The sequence below is a fragment of the Drosophila pseudoobscura genome, chromosome 3 (genome assembly GCF_009870125.1).
Source record: "Drosophila pseudoobscura strain MV-25-SWS-2005 chromosome 3, UCI_Dpse_MV25, whole genome shotgun sequence".
NCBI lineage: Eukaryota > Metazoa > Arthropoda > Insecta > Diptera > Drosophilidae > Drosophila > Drosophila pseudoobscura.
In genome coordinates this window covers 9,655,391-9,677,442 of record NC_046680.1, presented here as the reverse complement: position 1 = coordinate 9,677,442, position 22,052 = coordinate 9,655,391, and the positions used below count along the sequence as shown (strand labels likewise).

At 47.6% G+C, this 22,052-nt stretch overlaps 2 protein-coding genes across 4 annotated transcripts in view; one reads left to right on the top strand and one right to left on the bottom strand.

Annotated features, from left to right (window-relative positions):
* The first annotated feature begins 10 nt into the window (after positions 1-10).
* prod (proliferation disrupter) lies at positions 11-1,719 on the top strand. Its single transcript, XM_001360647.4, has 3 exons — positions 11-375; positions 439-1,054; positions 1,119-1,719. Exons 1-3 carry the CDS (start codon positions 163-165, stop codon positions 1,349-1,351), a joined length of 1,062 nt encoding a protein of 353 aa, XP_001360684.3. The 5' UTR covers positions 11-162; the 3' UTR covers positions 1,352-1,719.
* A 10,197-nt stretch (positions 1,720-11,916) lies between these two features.
* Positions 11,917-22,052, bottom strand: part of sano (CABIT domain-containing protein serrano) — a 79,983-nt gene continuing 69,847 nt past the window's right edge. For all 3 annotated transcript variants that reach the window (XM_033377372.1, XM_033377374.1, XM_001360646.4), the window contains 4 exons: positions 15,234-16,408; positions 13,811-15,160; positions 13,037-13,740; positions 11,917-12,853 (listed from right to left, as the gene is read on the bottom strand). In XM_033377372.1, the coding sequence (XP_033233263.1) occupies positions 13,275-13,740; positions 13,811-15,160; positions 15,234-15,850 (2,433 nt within the window). In that variant the 5' untranslated portion in view covers positions 15,851-16,408 and the 3' untranslated portion in view covers positions 11,917-12,853; positions 13,037-13,274. The remainder of the gene's footprint in view (positions 12,854-13,036; positions 13,741-13,810; positions 15,161-15,233; positions 16,409-22,052) is intronic.

Here is a 22,052-nt window from a genome sequence, read left to right as displayed (position 1 = left end):
GTCGCTGTGAGTGCAACCCTATGCTTCGCAGTCGAAATTGCACTGAAAAACCCCAAGCGCGTTAAAATTGTTTGTGGACACTCTTCGCATTTTTGTGGCGTCGGCTTTTAAAATTACGATTTGCGTAAGAAAAACAATATCCAAGGCGCGTATTAACGGTGAATGTTGGGCAAAATGGACCGCAGAAAGAAGCGCACATCCTCTGAACAGTACCAGATGTACATAGACATGATGGAGGCCGACTCCATTTTCGCCACTGGACGGGTGCCGCGCGATTATGATCTTAACTATTTGACAAAAAAATGGAAGGAGCTTTCCGACAGGCTAAACAAATGCAGTTCGGGTCCCACACTGACGGCCGAGGAGTGGCGGAAGGTAATCGAAGTTTTATTTTGTAGATTAGAGTATCCCCTATAACACTCTTCCCGCCTTTTGCAGCGGCTGAACGATTGGAAGAACACCACAAGGTGCAAGTACAGACGCAGCCTGATGGCCACCGAGAAGGACATTTCGATGACGACGCTCGAGAACAGAGCCCTCGATCTGTTTGGCAAGGTGCCCAGCACAACGGGCGAGACGCTGCTGAATCTTAAGTCTGAGAAGGACGATGGCGATGATGAGATTGAGGAAATTGGACAGCGGACATCGGCCGCGTTTCAAAAGGAGCTCCAAGCTGCCGTCGAGGAGGCAATCAACGATGAAGTAGATGACGTAGATGATATGCTCGAAGAACACGTCGAACAGGAAGATATTATCGATGATAATCTGGCCGACAATAGCGGCGCCATGGAGAGTTCGAGTGCTGCCACAACTGCTGTAAATACGGGGGGTGGTACTTACCGCACAATCGTGGTTGACAACACGTCCTTTGAGCACGTGGAAGATCCGCATCCCGTTGAGTTTGTGACCGCCCGTCGTACGCCCGCTTCTAGCAATTCTAGCGTCCATGCAGTCATTAATTCCGGCCCCGTCGTGGAAACCAAGCTCATCAATGGCGAACTACCCGTGAAGCGATTACGCACCCAGACCCGGCCTGATCAGATCATCTACCATGGTAAATATATTCGTTGTTTCTTTGACTGAAGAGATTCCCCGACTTGTGTTCGTTCCGTTTTCAGTCAAGAATGCACCGAGGTGCATCTCAAACATACAGGACGTGCCGCCTCTGCTCAGTACCAAGGTCGAGAGAGATACCACAACATTGAGCGCCGCCCTTAGTAGCCAGGATGGCCAGCAGATAGCACACCAGCTGAAGCGTCTGGCCGACATCAACTACGAGACGCTGCAGTTCGAGATCGCGCGCTTCAAGTTCAACAATCCTGGTTTCCAATACAATCCGCCGTCCTTATAGTACTCCATGCTGGAGGAGACAGCAGTGACGGCTCAGGAATCCAGAAAGCCCCAGCAGTAGCCAGGGAAACGGCAGTTGCAGCAGTCTCATCCGTTAGTTGCCCGAGTCCCAACTCGAATGGCGTAGATATCTCTGACTCTGCTCTGCCCATCCGTGACAGAAATCAGCATAACTTATAGTAGCCACTTTAGATTAAAATTTATATAGATTTCTATTGCAAATATACAATATCATATTTCTCTTTTCAACAATTAAAACCCACACGTGTCACGCCCACGAGAGGCGTGCAAGAACTTAATTGGACAAAGTTATTTTAAAGGTGTTGTATGTATGTAAATGTAAAGAATAAAGTTTACCAATGATAAATACGCTGCTCAATGGAATCTGTATTCGCCAGCACCCGTGGTCGTGGTCTGGAGCAGAGTCCCATTCCCTGGCTGATGTTGATCTGCCGATGCCCATGTCGATGCATTTTGTTTGGTTTATTTATGACTCTGATGGTGAGGCGCGTTTGCTATGCCATCGATTGTAACACGAAAACTCCATTAATCATTTTTAGAGTCTCAAAATGGATGGCGTCGACAACGCAACGCAACGCATCGCATCGAATCGCATGCATTGTGTTGTTCTTCTTCGGGGTTCTGGGGTTTTGGGTCATTTAACCTGACCGCGAACTTGTGGGCGCACTTTGTAACTGTCAGGAGGGCCCTGCGGGCATGGAGGCGAGGCGGCTGCGCCAGGCAGTGGAGAGATGCCACATCCAAGGCGAAAGAAATCACTTTTAACTGTTATATTGCTGATGCAACAAGTGCCGATCCGATCCAAAGGCCAGCCCAAGCCTCTTGGGATAACTGCAATGGGCAATAGATCATTTGCACGCCGTGCGCTGCGAATCATAAATTACTGGGAGACCTCTACCCAAGTTCCAGGTTGCAGGCCCAATGGTCTAGGCGTCCATGTTTCGGGCTCTTATAGTACTTGCAACAGTCGACGACGCATGACGTTCCGTTAGGAATCATTGCCATCTCTTTGCGGCTGGCATTTCGGGTCGATGATAACTGCCAAACACGTCGTATGCTTAATCTGTTCTGCTTTCTGCACCGTCTACCCAACTCCCCAACTCCCCATCTCCAGAGGTTCGAGCTCCAGGCCTGGCAGCGTGTGGGTGCCGCTCGCTCTTTGATGAAAAGGCTGCCAGCAAAAGCTGATTAACGTACCATCACACAGGCAGACAGACACACTCGGTCCCAACCCGCGGATATGTCTGTCCGCTTGTACGTCAGCCCGGGCCCACAGATGTCTTCTTCTCACATGGCAATGAAACTGATGCGGCTGGAACTGAAGCTGGGCCTGAACCTCTGGACCAGGGACCTGGAATCTGGCTGCGGCCATGGCCTAGGCCGTGGCAGAGCAGAGAGTGCATGCCAAGTCCATTAAATAGTTCGTGTTGCACTCGTTTCGCGGAGCCCCAACTATGGGTCCATTGGATATGGCTATGGGTATGGGGTATGGGGTATGGGGTATGGCACACATGACAGCGTGCAGAATTGACCCCATAGGCGGGTGCTATAAAAACCCAGAAATAACAACAAAAAATGACTCGAAACGAAAGAGATCTGCAAAGGGTCGAGACTATAAATACCCTGCATTTAGGGCAGGACTTCTAGATGTGATTTTTGTGCGGCTTCTGGGGATCTGTGGACAATAAAAACATATGTTTTTATTCATTTAAATATTTGTGTCATAACGATTATAAGATTAGCTGAAAAGAGCAGGCCTATTAAGACCATCCCCTGTAAGTAGCTCCAGTCTTGTCTTACCAGGTGGCCAAACAGAGTTGTCTAATTATCATACCCCCAAGATGGGTATAAAGGTATGCGAAGACAAGAGAGTGTGAGAGACTGAAAGGAATCCCATCAATGTCCTGTCCCCAGGTATTGTATATTGAACGCATCAATGCCCTATCCCTTATCGAGTTTCAAGTACTATGTTCGACTCGTAGTATGCCAGACGCCACATATCGCTCAGTCTCAAGGATAACTTATATAATCTTACAGCTACCAATATACAATGAGTCGAATTCATATTATAATGCACTGTCCTGGCAAATCCCCAACCGATTTTCACTACTTCAAATCAAAGCCGCTGCGAAAGTTAAAGCAAGCATATGCCGACATCCATGGGCTGTGCCTGGACCGCCTAGTTTTTCGCGCTGGAGGGGAATTGGCTGGGGATAACGCTACGGCCAACAGCTTGTCGTTGCGCAACAATACTGTCATAGATGTCACCATTCGAGACGAGAGTTAGGACTCAAATATTCTCAATTTTTGTTATCCAAGCTAAAATGTACCATATCGTATGATTATATATAAAAGGCGGCACATGTGCTATACTGGAATCTGGAATCTGGGAACTGGTAACCCTCTTACCTTCCCCTTCCCCTTCCCCTTCGTTTTGGTTCGTTTGGGGCGCAAAAGTGCAAAGCGTTTTTATGCTGGCGATTATTACGCTTGATCCTGAAGCACCAAAGGGTCAATTGATGTTTGTGATGACGCTGAATTGAGCTGATGTTGCCCCCTGTCCGCTGTCCGCTGTCCGCTGTCTGCGCTGTCTGCTGCTACATGCAGCAACATCAACAACATTGTGGTTTGTGGCCCGCAATTTGCTTCGGAATTTTAAGCAGCACGGCCATCGTCATCCTCGTCATAGGCGAATATTCCCCCCTCCGCGTTTCTCCATTTTTTTTCCAGCATTTTTTTCTGTGTTTATGTTTTTGCTGCTGCTGCCAAAAATTGCATTTCTTTTGCTGGAAGCGATAAAGCTTCAGCTGCAATGCTCCTTTGTGGTCAAGCCATTTGATATATCACTGCACTGCCGCAGAGAGCCCCGGAACCCCATTTGTGCAGCACGGAACGGAACGGAACGGCACAGAGCCCACTCTGTGGCCTGGCTAATCAAGGCTGGAGCTGTGGGGCTTCATCGGCTGATCGGTGCGGTTCTCATGACGCTTTTGATATAGAAATTATTACAAATTTTGGAGGCTGGCTGGGAAAGTGATCGATTGAATTGATTGGAGATGGTAAAAGATGTCAAGAATTCCATATAATCCCGTGTGTTGCCCAAGAAAGACGCTTCTTTTTTCAAGTATTATAAATCAGAATCTTATTATTGAAGATTCTTCTAAAAATTAATGGTAAGTAAGTACTCAAGTTTATGCTATGATTGCTAGATGATTGTCCCATAAAATTCTGTACAATTCCAGGTTTAGTATGCCATATCGGCATCTTATTATAAAAGATAATACATCGCAAAGCAGAGAGTGTACCATTTTGTACAATTTAGGTACACTTTTTGCTGTCAGCAGTCGTAAATCTAAAGAGCTTTTGCTTAAAAGCTTAATTTCGATCAATTACCATCCATGCCCCCAACCTATCTTTCTCCATCTCTCTCTATCTCTGTCTGTCTGGCTCTGGTGTACCAGCGATCTCTTCCTCATATCATATTTGATGGGACCAGGCATTGGAGCTGGCCATGTTGCTGCTGTCCAGCATGTAATTATATTAGCATGATCTATGCCATTATGCACATACACATCCACATCGATATAGTGCAATTAGTGCATCAGCAGGAGGGGCAGCGAGGAGGAGCAAGCTGAACTATCGGCTAAAACAATATGGCCAGCGGGCGTTTATGGCCAACGACAGGCTATTATTGACGCCACTCGAATGGACTCGAGTGGACCAAGTGGATGGACAGGCACTGGCGCTGGCACTGGCACTGGCACTGGCGCTGGCCCTGGTCTAGGCCAAAACGGGACGCACTGGCCATCATCGGCTGCGTTGCGGCCCGATGTGGCTGATGTTGCATGCAAATTGTGCTGCAGCGTGACAGGAGGCTGATCGGGGCCAGAGGAGTGGCTAAAGTACAAAGAACATTGAGCGTTGAAATGGCGCCCTCTCCAGCTAGCTAGCAGTCATAAACACGCACTAATTGCAGCCATGATTTGTTGCACACTACATTAATGGCGCTCGCAGGACCCGCAGCAGCAACAGCAGCAACTCAAATCGAAGCCTAATTGCCTATAAATGGTAGCTTTCGTTGCAGCAGCAACAAAATGTGGCGACATCAAACGTAAAGCTTTCAACATCAAACAGAACAACAGAAGAACGGAACACAGCGTTAGCGACAGCCACACGAGCAGCATGTTGGCGACACCGCAGCCACATGAGAGACATCGGCCGACTGGGCAAAAGTCCGTTTGATTTACAAACAAAATTTAGCAAAAATACACAAGTTGAGGCACTACTCGTAAAAGTGATGTTGCTGCCGCTGTTCTCCACCGATGTGCCCATTGCTGCTGCTGCTGCTGCCACTGGTCTCCTCCAATGTTGCTGATGTTCCTTCTGGCCATACAATTAGGCGCGAGATGAATGTCTGGCCCTGTCCAGGCGGGGTGGTCCTCTGTGTCGCCAGCGTGGCGATCGATGGATGCATTGATATACAAATCGATTGCTTGATCTCTCACTTGCAGCAGCAACCGGGGCAAAAAAAAAGAGAGCAGCTCGCGTGGTCAGCGCCAATTACTTAGAGCATACTCGTATCAATTATATTACAGCAATGGATTTTAAAATAAATGGCCAGAATGATAGCCCGAGTCTGGCTCCAGGAGCCGAGTTCCATGGGGTTTTCGTTGCTGCACAGAAAGAAACGATTCCATAACCATATACCAAACCAGTTGTAGATTATGATTTGTTTGGATTCTTCTACATTTAATGGAAACTCGACTGAGATCTTCATACATACATATATGTATATTTTGTTCAGTGTAATCGTACTGCTGTAATTGAACTGCGCGTATTGCGAAATTATTATTTTGTGCATTTGCGATTGCCAGTGCCTACTGGAACTCCACTGCACTCCACTCCGCTCCGCTCCAGTCCAACTCAATCGAGCCCATCTCTGGCTCCTGCCCTACGAGCATACCATCCCGGGTCCCGCCCTGCGCCTCTGTTCATATGTTTTCATTACTTTTTTTTCCCCCCATTATGCGTGTACGTGACGCACAATTTGAAATTGCCAGAGCTTATAAGCCGGATACCGAGCGACCGAATGCACACAATTCCAACATTGACTTGCACCTCAGTGGTGCCTGCCGCCTGCTGCCTGAAGCCTGCAGCTTTGGCTGCTCCTCCATCTCCATCTTTTGGTGCTGCTTTTGAAGCTCCTCCCCAAGCCCGGTACCAGGTCCAACCCAGCCGTGGATCGTCGCGCCGTCTGTTTGTGGCTTTTGTTTGCTGTACAAGTTTACAATTTTAATACACTGCCACTTGACTGTTGACAGTGGTGCAACACGCCGGGCCGGGACGGGCCAAAACCAAAACGAAGCCGGGCCGAAGGCGAGTGTGCTGGCTTATTGATTTTATGCTCTGTACGTGCACCCAACCTTGCCGGTAGTCGCCCCTGGTGATGTTGCTGTGGTGGCTGCTGCATTTAGCCCTCATTTCGCACATGCCCCAAATGCATGTTTTAGCTTTCTGTGGAAGGAATCATCAGAGTGGAGAGTAAACGCCGATTCATAATGTCAAAGCATGTACAGGATATGCATTTAGATGATGGAGATACAGGAACCTCTTCCAGACTAAGATTGGATGCCACAACACGGGATGAGATCTTAAATTAGATAAAAATTTCAACATTTTCATTTTCTAATTAGACAAAAAGTACCTATTATTTTCAAAGTTGGCGTTGGAGTCGGTCGTTGGTCACTTCTATCTGATTGACCCACACTCCATTGCATTGAATCCATTACCCCGATTCTGGTGGCCCCCAAAAAAGGGCTAGCAAGAGATTCCTTTGACCACGTCGTTCGGGTGCAGCAATTGCGAGCACCTGGATATGATTGAAATTGAAGTACTCGAAGGTAACGAGGCAGCAACGAACATGGCCTCCATATCAAACGGGCATCAAACAATTTCAAATGGATCGAATGAGAAATCAACAGAGTTGGCCAATTGCTGGGATTGCTGTTGCTGCAGCTGGGATGTTGCTGTTGTTGCTTTGCTGCTTTGCTGCTTTGTATGCATGCAATGAACGTGATCGGTTGCAATTTCAGCGACTTGAGAACAAAGTGGGCAAATGCTGTTCCCGAGTCGATCGAGTAGCAGAGTGGAGCGGACAATGTTGCGCAGACGCACAGAAGCAACAAACAGCCTGCCGCTGAAGCTGAAGCTGACGCTGATGCCCGAGATGCTGCCACATTTCACTTGGTCCCCGTACCGATGATTGAAATTCTAAGACCAGGGACTGGTACTCCTCATTCTCTGGGACGATGACGGTGACGGTGACGGTGACGCGGAGACCGATTCGAAGACCAAGTCAAAGTCAAAGTCGAAGAGCAAGTCCAAGACCAAAGTTGTTTGAGGTTGAGTTGACCTTTTCGCATGAGAATCATCGATGATGGATGCACTGCCAGGCCAACTTGATCTGGACCTCAGAAAGAGATAGATAGAGGCAGTCTTGGTTGAAAAAAAGAGACAGCTTTAGCTGTCAGTACGTGCAAGCACCGTCATGGGGCAATTTAAGTGGAAGGAAAGTTTGTTTGTAGTACTCGTATTCGTCGTCTTCTATTTTTTGGGCCTTGCATACACATCTACACACATTCCCATCAATCGCCTGTCATGCCACAGTACAGTGGTAGCCCAGAATAGTGAAAATAACCTACAGCTAATAATGAGCATCAAAAAAAGCACACATTCCAATTGGTGGACTGTCAAAGGGCAGCGGTAGCCTTTACACAATATATTACTGTGAAATCTGCGTTTCCATTGAGTGCCCACTGTATGCACCACGCGACAGATAATTGCGATCACCTAGGTAGATTGAGAACGGGAGAGGGAAGGCAAAGGCAAGCCTGGAATCGAACTTCGTCAATGCTGTTCGTCGTCGTCGTCTTCGTTGTCGTTCCATCGTGGAATTTCACAGCAGAGCATGGAAATTTGTTCGATACCTTGTTGTCCTCTCCTCTCACCTGGCCCCTCCCCCTCCTGCTTAGCTACACTACGCTCTTCTGTCTTTCTACTGTTTGCACTTCCCTTCCCGATCACCTGATCAATCTTCCCTTTGCATTCTCTTTCCCTCGCACTGCTCGTACCCCATCGGTTTCTGTGTTTGTTTGATTTGGATTTGATTTGATTTCGCCAGCAACAGTTCTTCCTTCTTCTTCTGTTCCTCTCTGCTCCTCTCTGTTCATCTCCCCCTCCACCAGCCACCAGTGGCTTATTCAAATGCTCTCTGCACAGTTTCTTGACCTTTTCGCGTGCCGTGTGACGTGGACGCAGTCGTCGTCGCCGTCGCCGTCGCCGTCTACAATTGTAACTGCACATGCGCGCGCCTTGTTCCTCTGCTTCCTCTATTCCTTCTGCTACCTCTGTTCCGTTCCCGTTGCTGCTCTTCCTCCGCCCCCAAATTGGCAATTTTGCTGCTTTGGCAGCGCGTCCTTTCCTTCTCGCTCTCGCTCTCGCTGCCGAAGCTGCTGCTGTTGTTGCTGCTGCGGGAAATGCGATTGACGGTAATTGGTTGACGTTTGTCTTATTTAAATTTGTTTTCTTTGGGATTTTTTTCCCAACGTCGCTGCCGCTGCCGCTGCAGATTCTACTCCCGCTTGGTTCTTGCACGCTCTCATGACTGATGCCCTACCCACAACTGAGCATACCGATTTTTATAGGCTGGCTGGAAAGGAGATTAATCTGAGTTTCACATATGATACTAATTTTACAGAAATTTAACGATTGCCTGTTCAATTAATAATTCCATTTACATTCACACTGCTCCCTAGTGTAGCGCATCTAGTAATCGTTGTGGCTGCCAGAGTTCTTTCGGCTATTCTCGTTTCCTTTATGGACTCTTCTCCCGAGCTGCTGCTGCTCTCTGCTCTCGTCTGCAGTCCGTGGAGCGAGCGGCGTGCAGCTTTAATTGAAATGAAATGAGTTTCGTCGATTTGTGTTCTAGGAATTTGTTTTTTGATTGTTTTCTTGTAAATTTGAATGATTATCGAGGCAGTTGTAGCAGTTGTTTCTTCTGCAGTTGTTCCTGTTGCTGTGTTTGCAGCAGTTGCGCAATTGCCGCCGAAGAGAAGTAAACCAAACAAGTCGTTAAAGCACCCCCCCTCCCGCGCTCGTAATTGCAGATCAGATGGATCAAAGACCCCTACACACAGAAAAGACACATCATTGCAGGTACTATGTGTGAGTACAGTACGTCAAGAAAGTGTTGTACATATAATTTAGTATACTTACTGGACACACTGTACAGATAAACACGTGTAATTTGTTTGTGAAACTTATAGAGATGTCTCTTTTTCTCAATATCCTCCTCTATAGATTGCGTAATTGAGCGGCGGGAACTTTTAATTGCGGAAGCGTTTTCGAACTGGGCCACGATTTACCCAGAATCAAAAGAAGACAAAGATTAAGAGAAGCCGAACGCTGCAGCAGAATGGAAGGCAATTTGTTACCGCTATACCGATATCGCCACGCATCCCGTATATCGCGATAAAGCTGCACGCTAAACGAAGCCACTTCCTCAAAATAAACATTCGCTGGAGCACAGAAAGAGAGGGGAAACAGAAGAATAGCGAAGAGCAGCATGCAAGAGAGACAGAGAAAACACAGAGTCCATAGCTCTGGCAAGATTGAAACCGAAACTGATGCGTAGTTTAGGGCGATTTACACACAGTTTAAACAGACATCCAGATACAAATCGCCCAGAAGAGATCTTTCACAGGAGTGTTGGTATGGGGCAGCTGCTTGGATGCCGGTCCGGGGCCAGATGCAGTCTTCCTGGTGCCATAACTGTAGCAAATGGCTGGGCAACATGCAGGTCTCTTCCCGTCAGAGCCTCAGACAGAACCCGAGACTCTGTGGGACCCAAAGGTCTATGGCGTAGGCGTCTGTTGTTGTTATAAATTGCACATTTGATGAGCAGAGAATCGTTTATGGGTTGGTTTTGTTCTCCCTGCCCCACACCCTCCCCGACGGACCGCAGGCCCACAGCTGTGCGAGACGATCCACACTGTGTAGAGTTTGCTCTCTGTCCTCTGGTGTCCCTCTCCCCGGTTGCATGCGGCTGATTAATTGTGGCAACGTCATAAACGTGATGATATCGCAATGTAAGCGCATTTTTCATGTTATTCAATTCGTTGCCCCCAGCTCCAGCTCCAGCTCCAGATACAGTTCCTGCCACAGACACAGACACAGGCACAGCACCAGCATCAGCAAAAGCCCCAGCACCAGCATCGAATGGAGACTACAATGTATTTGCATATAGCATTACGAAAGATTTGAACAACGAACTCGCCTGCCGGAGTGGAGTCTCTCGATATTGCAACTAATTACGAGTATTAACGCAATTTGGTCTTCATAAAACATTCGGTTCCGCATTGCCACCATCCCCCCAACCCCAACCCCTACCCCGGGCAATTGAGATTTAATTTGATTCTTTGCCCAAACCCGGACAGGTGTCTATGAGGCAGGTGTTTCGCCTCATTGTCTCGGCCAGGAAGCATTTGGCATGCGTTCATTTATTTAAACTGATTTTGTTTTTCTCTCTACTTCGCTCTCCTTCGGATTTCCTTTTATTTTTAGAAAACTGCGCAATTTTCATTGATTTTGGTCAGACCGGGTCTGCTTTTTGTTGCTCAGATCGTTTACGACTTGGTACAAACAACAATAAGTACTATACAGAGTTATGTGTGATCACATCGTACAATATATTATAGAATTTCGTGTCGGGAATTTATAATTTCCATTCGCTTAGATTCTTTGAGCGGCAGGCACGTTTTGTAACCGAAAATCCATTTGATTTCAAATATTTATGGAAATTCCTATAGCTTTTTTTGGTGTGTTGTAAAGGTTTACCACCTTTGAGTGAGTAGGGGGTGATAATGCTGTTGAAGAGGCTTCTATGGTTTGAAAAATAGATCCCAAATCGGTTGAAGTTACTGTCTACCCTTTTTCTTCCTTTTTCACCTTTTGTAAGCATTCCGTAACACTTTTATAGCTCTTCAAATTTGATTCCAATGGGGTTTAATAAGTTCCTGTTTATAAGATATTCTTCCAAATCGGTTGAAGATACTATCTACCCCTTTTCTTCCTTTTTCACCTTCTGTGAGCATTCCGTAAGCCCCTTTTCAAAATAGATCCCAACGGGGTTTAATAAGTTCCTGTTTGTAAGATATTCTCCAAAATCGGTTAAAAATACTATCTACCCTTTTTCTTCCTTTTTCACGTTTTGTAAGCATTCCGCAATTCCCTTTATAGCTCTTCAAACTTGTTTTCAGCTCTTTGCACACTCTTTGAGCACCGTTTACATTGTTTTTCCATCGGTAAATGATAGAAATTCCCCTTCGTAATCGTTTTCACCTGCTGCTTGGGTCGCACACTTATGGTCCGATCTGGTAATTGTCGACTCGAATGGATTTCCAAACCATTTACCTTTCATTGGGGATAGTTTCGCCCGCCCACACGCCCAAATGGGCCTCGTATCCAGAGACAAGTCAACTTTCAACGTGCTTTGCTTTGCTTTGCATATACATTTATTTATCTGAGACATTTATTTAGACACAAATACAAGTTATATTTCTATAGTATATTGTATAGTATATGGTATTTATGGATACGCTCTATTTGTAGGCCATATAAGCTGCTGTTTGAATACAACTAAAATGTACAGACTAAACGACTAAGACAATGCGTTTTGCGATTTGCGATTTGCCAGCAGAGTGTGTGGTAAAAAGATGAAACTAATTGCTAAACGAGAGCTATTCGATTATATGTAATTGTGGATTGCATTCGATCAACAGTTTGCACAACATCTAAATTATGAGGAGGAAATCGATTGCATTAACTTATAAATTCATTTTAGCTACATTTTAGGTGTGTGTTTGTTTTTTTTCCACTAAATGATTACACGGTTATAATCGTAATCGTAATATTTCTTACTTTTTAGTTACACATTGACATTGCCATTCGGTTTTATACACATATATATCTATATATATATATATATACTCGTATATATAGTATGTTTAATCTTTATTTTGTGGCTTTTTTTTGTGAAATTTTCTTGTGTTTTTTTTCTCGTATTTGACTGATTTGCATGAATGGCTTTTCCATAAAATTAATAAAATTGGTTTTCCAAGTAATTATTAAATTAAACATAAAATTAAAATCACAATTTTATAGACTTGATGTGTGGGTGTGTGTGTGTGTGTGCGGTGTGTATATTGTTGCTGTGTGTTCTGTCAGCGTTTCTATACGATTCTTCCTTCAAACTCTCCTTTCAGGGGCTTCCTTCAATCATTCATTTAATCGTTTCTATTCCATTTAGATATATTCTTTTTGAATATTTCATTGGAACTTCGGTCGTTCTTGGGGCATAGCAGGGAAAGGCACAATTCAATGTTAATTAAAAATTGCTGCTGCAAGCTATTTAAATTGGTGAAAGCTGCCACAGAGAGAGAGGGAGAGAGGGAGAGAGGGAGAGAAATATTAGTTTTCCCAGTTTAATATTTGTTTAATTCAAGTCTCTAGTTTTTGCACGAATTTAATAAGGAAAAAAACAATCAAAACGCAGCACGATTTGCATTGCCACGCCTCCCCAGCAGCCGCCCACCCGTTTGGCACCCACCTGCAGGAACACACACAGCGTTCCAAATGATTGTAGTTTTCCATCTTATTGTTGGTTGGTTGGGTTGTATTTTGTAGATCTCTCTGTTGTTGGGGGTCGATGGCAGCTAGAAACGAGTTGGTAACGAATCATCATCATTAACATCATCTTCTGCTACTTCCTCATCATCCTCATCATCGTCATCATCTTTAGCTAGTTCTACATCATCATCATCATCATCATCATCACCGACAACATCTTAAAGATACAACGTCGCCTGCTGCCTCTGATCGAAATGATGTATATAGAGCTTCTTCTTGGACTTCTCTTTGGATGGCCGCAAGTCCCACACCAGATTCGACAGGCTCCTGGGCCGTGACAAGCGTCGCGTCTTCTTCTCCGGCAGCTTGTTCGAGTCGCCCGATGTCCGGCCGCCGCTACGCGACGAGTCCAGCGTCCCCTCGCGCGGATTGTGATGGTTGTTGCTGCTGGAGCTGCGGCTGTGCGGATGTGGCATCCCCAAAGCCGTGCCCGGTGCCCCCGACGACAGATAGCCGTGCGCGTTGAGGATGCTGCCGCACTTGAGCACCACATCGGGTGGTGTGCCGGGCGATGCGTTCGATGCCGGTACTGCCGCTGCCTTGCCATGGGCTGAGATCGTCGGCGGCGTCATGGGTGTATTATTGTTGTCCGGCGTCAACTGCAGGCTGCTGAGGCTCTTGTACCTACGGAGAGGAATGGATAGATTTCTTGTCTCCCTCGGGGATATCTGGGATGGTAAAAGCGCATCCTTACCTGATGTGAAACAGCGGCGATTGCGGTTCCAGCGCCTCCTTGGCTGGCAAATGATTGTTGGGCGTCAGCACCTTGCCGTGATGGGGATGCGGATGGGGATGCGCGTGCGGATGGGAGCTGTGCGAGTGGTTGTGCAAGGAGCCATGATGATGGGCAGCTGCCACCGCAGCAGCAGCCGCATTGGCCACAGCATTCGCCGTATTTCCATTGGGGGTCGTCGGCTGTTGTTGCATCTGCAACTGTTGCTGCTGCTGTTGCAGCTGCTGCGGATGGTTGTGACTGTGACTGTGACTATGGCTGTGACTGTGACTGTGACTGTGAGTGGTGGCGCTGCCGGTGCCGGTGCCGGTGCCCGTGGAGTTGCCGTTGCTGCTGCTGCCGGCACTGTGGGCATTGGCATTCTTGATGTAAAGCTTTGGTAGAGTGGGACGCTGACGCTTCTCCGCCGGCTTCTTGCCGGGTATCGTCTCAATCGGCGGCGGCACCGGCTTGATGTCCTCCTGTATATGGCTGTGGTGATAATGATTCACCATGTGATGGCCATGGCCATGCTGATGCGGATGTGGATGTGGATGCTGGTGCTGGTGCTGATGGGGATGCTGGTGGTGGCCGTTGCCTCCGTTGGCTCCATTGCTGCTGCTATGCTTGTTCGACTCCAGGCTGCTGTAGTTGTTGTTGGCGGAGGAGGAGGCGGCTTGCTGACTCGACTGCTGATGGGGGATGGGGGCACGGATGAGGCTGCAGTAGTTGCCGCTGCCGCTGTCCGTGTGGTGCGACTTGAGTGTGGGCGACTCGCAGATGGGCTCGAAGCGCGCCAGGCCCTTGGAGAGGGGCGTCAGGCCCCGCACATAGTCGTAAATGTGATCGATCTCGTTGTACTCCTCGGCGATCTCGCTGTTCAACGCCTGCTGGTGCTGCTTGGACCAGGAGTCGCAGCTGGCGCTCTTGCGCAGCACATAGCCGCTCTCCGCCAGTCCGCTGGCCATGCCCGCGGCCGAGGGCAGCATCACCACCGGCAGCCGATTGCCGCTGCCGTTCCGACTGTGGAACTTGGAGTCCTTCTTCTCCTTCTCGCTCAGCTTGAGATCGACGATCTGCAGGCGATCGCGCGCATCCGCCAGCAGGCGCTGGGCCTTTTCCAGGAAGCGCGTGTACTCGATAAAGTGCTCCAGCTGCTCCATGTTCTTGACCCGCTGCAGCTTGATTTTGGCGTTCAGCGGCACTGGCACCAGATCGGTGTCCTTCTGCAGGGGCAGGGCAAAGATCCGATCGATTTCCACGCATCCCAGCAGCCGCAGTTCGGGGACAAAGGGCTGCTTCAGTCCCTTGGGGGCACTGCCATGGACGAGTCTGTGTGTGTTTGGGGTCAAGGATTATAGTAGAGATCCTATGGGGAAGGGAAACCTGGAAGCCATTTACTCACCTCACAATGACTGGCATCCGCTTGAGGAGCAGATTCTTGACGGTGTGCACACCGCTAATGCTGTCCTCGCGCGCTATGGCCGAGAACTTGGCTTTGGTATCGAGTGGCAGATTGATGATCTCGTCCTTGATGTTGCGGCACTGCAGGTACTTGCCGTTGTCGTTCATCGTGGTCAGCAGCTCGCCCGCGTGGATGGTGCGGTTCATCTGCTGGCAGCGGAACGTCTCCCGCACAAGGACGCGGGCATTGCGGCGACGCGACAGCTCGAGGACCGAGTCGATGCAGCGCGTCGAGCGGCCATCCTCGCTGAGCAGCTCAAAGTAGCCGCCATAGGTCTCCGGTATGAGCACCTTGGCCCCCACATTGGTGGGCTTGCGACCCTCCTTGATCTTGATGGGTTGGGCGAGGATCTGGTACTTCTTGCCGGCGCTCAGGAACAGCGCCGTGCTCTGCAGCGAGGGGGCCGAGAGCGTGGGCACACCGAGGGCCTGGTGCTGGCCCTTGAGGATCTTGGCCACCGCCGGCAGGGGTTGCTTGGAGAAGTCGCGCAAGTAGACGGGCGTGGCATCGCCGAATCGGGAGGCGGCCAATATGATTTGGCCATCGGTGGCGGCCATGTCGCGGTTGAAGAACGAGAGCAGTTTGCTGCGCGCCAGTTGAACATTAAATGAGAGTAAATTTCATTGGACTGGCTGACGTAGCTGCTCTCCACCCACGGCTCCCTCCTCGGTTTCGCTTCCGTTGCCGCTGCCGCTCGCTTTGCTCTCGTCCTCCTCCTCTGGCTCCGATTCCAACTCCAACTCGTGGGCGTTGGCGTTGATCTGATCCTCGAGAGCGCGCCGCTTGGCCAGCTCCTGTTGGCGCTGTCTCAACAACTGGGCCCCTCGGCTGCAGCAGGCGTGTGCGATGTCTTCGTCGGTGGGCGTGGAGGTGGCAGCTGGCGCCCCCGCTGGATGCGGCTGATACTGATTCTGGTTGTGGTGGTTCTGGTTCGTCAGCAGTCGCGTGGATGTCTGCAGAGCGTAACTGAGATACTGCATTCGGTTCGATTTACTCTCCACCCGCTGGCCACAGTGTGCGAATTCTTCTACAAGCTGCTGCTGCTCTCAGAATCTCTAGCTCTCCAGCTGTTTCGATGTCAGCCTTGGTAGTGTCCTTTATTTGATCTTTGAGTTCTGCAATAGAGACGATTTAAAGAGGAAATTGATTAAAAATGCCGAAAAGAAATAAAATTCTATTGAAAAGCAAACCAAACGGTAAGTATGGCAATCGATCAATCGAGCTATCGATTTCCGGTATTTGCATATTTGGTATTTTTTACAATCAAAATAAAAACCCAAAGAAATCCCGCTTGCAGCTCTGCCGCGCTGCTGCTGCACGAATGGACATTAGTTGAATGAAATGTTGGTTACAATTTCCACTTTTGGCTCGAACTTAAAATATTTTCCCGTCTCTGCGGATCAGCAGAATCCGCATCAAGTTCTCACACTCGCAGGCGGACTCACACACACACAAGCACAGCGCACGGACAGGGTGTTATTTATGAGGCCCATAAAGTAAGGAGACGAAGACGACGACGACGACGACGAAGAAGAAGACGGCAAAGTGCACAAAATGAAAACGCAAGCAGCAAAATGCACACATACATACATATAGAATAGACAAGACGACTGCGACAATGCCCCAAACATCCCATTAACAACATTATGGAGGAGGGGCAGGTGGAGAGGCGAGGCGAGGCGAGCGACAGGAGTCGATATGGCCATGGGCCAACAGAGACCGCTGAACCGACCAACAAATGGCAAGACATTAAAAGTACTTAAAGGATATTTGCATATTTTATGGCCAAACATAAATGTGGCTGATTACAAGAGTCCCCAAGAAGAGGACAGACATCTGCTATGCTGCCATGCAATGCAGATAGAAGCGGCAGATGTGTGCGCGGGCGGCCCCCCGCCACCCGATCAATGTTGTGCCATTTGCGTATGGCATACAGGTATTACTGGGATATGGCCAGATTCACTCCAGCAAATTAGTTGGCAATTAGCAAAGTGGCCGGGCCGTCGCATCAGCTGGCCAATTGACTTTGGCTTTCGGCCCGGAAGAGCATCCATCTTCTAATTAATTTTCCATTTGAACTGAAACGTGCGTCTGTGGCCCGTCTATAGCCGGTAGCGGCTACCACAGGAATAACGATGGTAACATCGGGAGCAGTTACAGCATCAGCGGCAGCAGCAGCTGCCGTAGTGCCCATAAAGCGACGTTTGCTCATAAAGCATTTAACGAGCCCTCGAGCCTTGGGGGCAACCAAAAACCAGATGCATCTGGAATTAATATTGGCTCGTATAACCTGCAAAAATTTAGTTTGTCCGAAAAAGTTATTAAATCTTTTTTAGCCCCTGGCGTACAAACGCGACCATTAACAGGCAACGCGAAAAATTTCCTTAAGGCTGAAAATTTAATTGATTTTTTATGATTCGATTATCGCATACAACTCTGTGTTGGCCCCCAAGCAAGCCTAATCTAACCTCAAATGTTTGCTACACATTTCGCTACTCGTTTCCTTTTTATTTTGTATTTCTGTTTAGTGGATCTGCTTTCCAATTAATTGCCAGACAAAGGCTGAGACGCCAACACGGTCGGCAATTAATTTTCACCATGGAAAGTACCTTTTCCTGGACAGGAAAGCACATAGAGAGCGTCTAATACTTGGCAATTCTCACGCTCAACGTGGCCAAAAGCCTTTTGTAACTTATGTGGAAACGTGACATTTTCTCGGCTACTGGACAAAAATTGATGCCGCCGCCATCGTCTCGGCTGCCGAGCAGGAGAGGATTGGTATTGGTCCAGCAACAGCCATCGACCGACCGACCGGCCGACCGACCGACTTGTTTCCTGGCTTGTACGTGTCTGGATTTTTTTCCTGCTCGTTTCTGTTTTATTGTTGCTGCTGTTCTTCTTTCCTTTACTCTCCTTTTTTGCTGCTGCTGTTGTTGTTTGTAAGTTTTGATGTCACACAATGACACAGTTTCACGTGCGGAGTGCTCGTAATTTGTATTTGGCCTCGTCTCGCATTTACGTTGATCTCATCGAAAATGTCTTAATTAATTTGTGCGCTGAGGCGCCCCAACGGGAAAGTGGCACAACAGAGCAGAGCAGCCTGCCACCAGCCACCAGCCATCGACCGACCTGAAGATCCAAGCTGACAAAAAAAAAGAAGGAAATACAGGCGGCAGAGGAAGGGAAGAAACCCACTTAATTTATGACTGGCACGACACATACTCGAAAGATGACTTCGCATGAAGCCCCACAAAAGGCTTACAATTTTTTGCAGACGCTTTTTTTTTTGTTTTGCCTTTGCGGAATCCTTTTCAACATCCTGCTTGCCTGCCTGCCACAGTTTGATGGCCCCGAGTGTCGTCTGCCTGTTGCACTGTCTGCCACCAAGCCCCCGGGAGGAACTAGAGTCGACCCCAGGCGAAACACTTGAGCAAATGAAGCCCCCAAAGAGTCAATATGTGTAAGCGAGTGCTGCAGATCAGGGCAAAACAGGGAGAGTTATGCTTATGAAAGATATGTACACACATATGTATGTAACCCAAGACGCAGCCCGAGCACATAATGAGATACGCAACAGCTTCAAAAAATAAACCAAAAAGCAACAACAACTGCAAAAAGATGAGAACGAAACGGAAAGCAGTTGGAAAGAAAAGAAAAGGAAGCGGACAAGGATAAACGACTAGTCGATGCGCTGTAAAAGCATATCGATCATATCGATATGATCAATACAATACAAAATACTTATACTCGTTTCGCCATTTCACTATCGATGCATTCATAGAATATCGATATTAGTTTTGGGCTAATTTCTGGGATCAACAAGGGTCACACTATTGTCTTGTGCGCGCTTTGAACAACCGTTGCTCCCGTTGCGTCCCGCGTAAAATGCGAAAAAGTGAATACTGTGTTTTTTTTAATTGTGTCGAAATCCCGGACCAAATATAATAGCCTGGTGCTACCCTAGGGACACAGGCTGCAGGCGAAATAAAAGGAGTCGAAGGCAAGTGCGATAAAAGCAACGTCAAAAGGATTAGAGGGCTGTGCAGCTGTAAATCCACGTACGTATGTGGGCTTTTGCGAGTGTGCGGTTCTGTGTATGTGTGTGTGTGTGTGCAAACAGAACATGTCTGCGCATAGGTGGGTGGCGTGACATGGCTTGACGTTGCCTTCGGCTTTTGTTTGTCCCGAACAAAAGCCAGAACTAGCAAAAGCGGGAAGAAAGGCACAGCGGCTGCCGGGCGGGGCAAAGGAAGTAGAAAAGGAAAAGTGTAAGGAGCACGACCTGCTTGTAAGCCAAAGAGCTCATAAAAGGAAACACCCATACATGTACACACATGCTGGCACCGAGCCCGAGTGTGGGTTCGTGGGTGCATGTGTGTGTGTGTGTGTGTGTCACATTAATCACACTAAAGAGTTTTACAAAATGCAACCCAACTCCGTCGCTGACTGCACCGAAAAGGAGCACCAACAGATTTTGTAGCTGTAGTTGTAGTTGTAGCTGTAGCTGTAGCTGTAGCTTTTGCTGTTGTCACCACTTTAAGCTGCGGCTTAAGAAATTCTGCGCCCGTTTCAGGGAAGCCGCTTAGGCAACGCCAACGAGCCACCCAAGGCGTTTTTTTTTGGAAGGTGAGGCATCTCAAGAGTGCGCTCCCCACAACAGGTGCCTATTTTGATCCAATTGCGTGACAAAGAGAGCGCGCGAGTGCACCTTGATATGTATACCTCCTTCAGTGCTCTCCAATTATACTCCCCCTACAAGTCTTCACTCTCACTTTGCACTAAAACCCTCTCCACTCAGCACTCACCACTCTCCGCTCTCCACTTTCCGCCCTCCACTCTCCGCTCTTTGATATTCCTCCTGCATAAATGCACTATTCCTGCCAAGGCGACGCTTTTTATGCTTCTCTTTCTTCGTTTTTCTTTATTTGATTTCATTTCAGTTTTGTCAAGCATTTTTCTGTGGCGCAGAGGAGCACCTTCTTCAGCCAGAGCATCCACAGTGCTCCACTCCTTCCACTCTCGCAGCTCTCGACTCTCTCCGCTCCTACTCCGGCTCTCAGTCGCCTTATTATGCCGTTCTTAGCACTTTTGATTACTTTTTATCCGCTTTGGCCGCGGGTTTCATAGCTTACAGCTTTGTGGCTTATATTTATTCCCTATCCCACCCCACCTCCCTCTCTCGTTCTCTCTCTCTCTCGACGTGACTAATGACGTGCCGGACCCTGGACAACGCTTGAGTTTGTTTAGTCGCCATCTCCCTTCCTCTACCCCTTCGCCCTATCCATCGTCGTGATGTAAATAAATGAAATAATATTCCCTTGCCTGGTTGTCCCGCCATGAAAAATTAACGCCGACTTTTCCATTCTTGAGTGCTCTTTTTTTCTATTTTTCTTTTTCTTTCATTTGTCAAGTGTGGAAATCGTTATTGTTGCTCGCGTTTTCTGCCACATGTAGGTGGGGCATCAGATCTACGATCCTTTGGAATTGGTAATAGAAAAGCGCAGTAAATTATCCCATTTAGAGTATTACCAGCTACGGTCTTGCCCCAAGCCAGAAATACTTATAGAGTTTTCCCCGCGAGAATGGTTTTCTTTTATCACAATTCTGCGGGAATATAAAAGTGTTCAAGTGTGTGTGTGTGTGTGTGTGTGTTAGCCAAGTCTCTCGACAGTTGGTATTTGAAATGCATTAATCACCAACATCCCATAAAAATCCTAGTGCTTTAACTGGACGAAAAACAAGATAAATAGCCCATAAATAGATTTTCCCCCAGACGTAAATGTGGATCGAATGACAGAATGACGGGGAGGGGGGTGGGGGGCAAATAAAAATGTTCAGAATGATATATGTATGGAGGCAGCCATGCCCGGGGGGCGGTAAAGTTATTCACTTAAGGAATTTCTCGAATGATTAACCAAAAAATAAAAATAAAAAAAATTCCCATTTCAGTTGATGAAACGCAGTGCCCTCGATGGGGTAAAAACCAATGCGAAACAATGCGTATTCCATGGTCAATCGTTCCTCCATTCCCATTCATAGCCGTAAAATCGAGACTCTGGGAGAATACTCATCAGATAGTGCCCCCCACCCCCCACCACCCATGCAAAACTGGTATGTAAATGTTGTTTTGTTGTGGAACTATAGACATGGCCATCTGTTTATCAGATCTGTTATCAAACTGAATCAAATCAATGTAGAAACATATCCCACGTTCAGTCGTGCCTACATATAGCATCTATATTTGATTCCAAGCCAAAATCGAATGAACAATCACTGGAGACGCGCCCAATTCCTCAAAGTATCGACAGCGGGCGACTGGCAATTAAAATGCAAAGCCACAAAACCTCTCAAAGGGTACAAAAAACAACAAAAACAAAAACAAAAAAAAGATTATTATCGTTGATGAGGAGCTGCCTTTGCGGATGATGTGTGGTTTTTTATTGAAATGTCGACATGCTTACTAATCAACAAAACAAAATGAAACACAACGAAACGGTCAAAGAGTGGGGAAATATTTAATCAAGAAGTACGAGTAGAACTTGTCATACATTTCGTTCTTTGGGGAGGGGGAGCGGGGATCTTTTTCTTTTGATTAATCATGCGCTGAATGCACAAACGACAGAGGTGGCATGCCCCATACACAGGAAATCGAAACCGAAATGCAACTACAAATTTGGTTCGAAAGAGACCGCTTAGCCCATTTAAGACCCCCTCCCGTTGTCGTCAAAGAACCGTTGGCTGGGGTTCTTGGATTCCCTC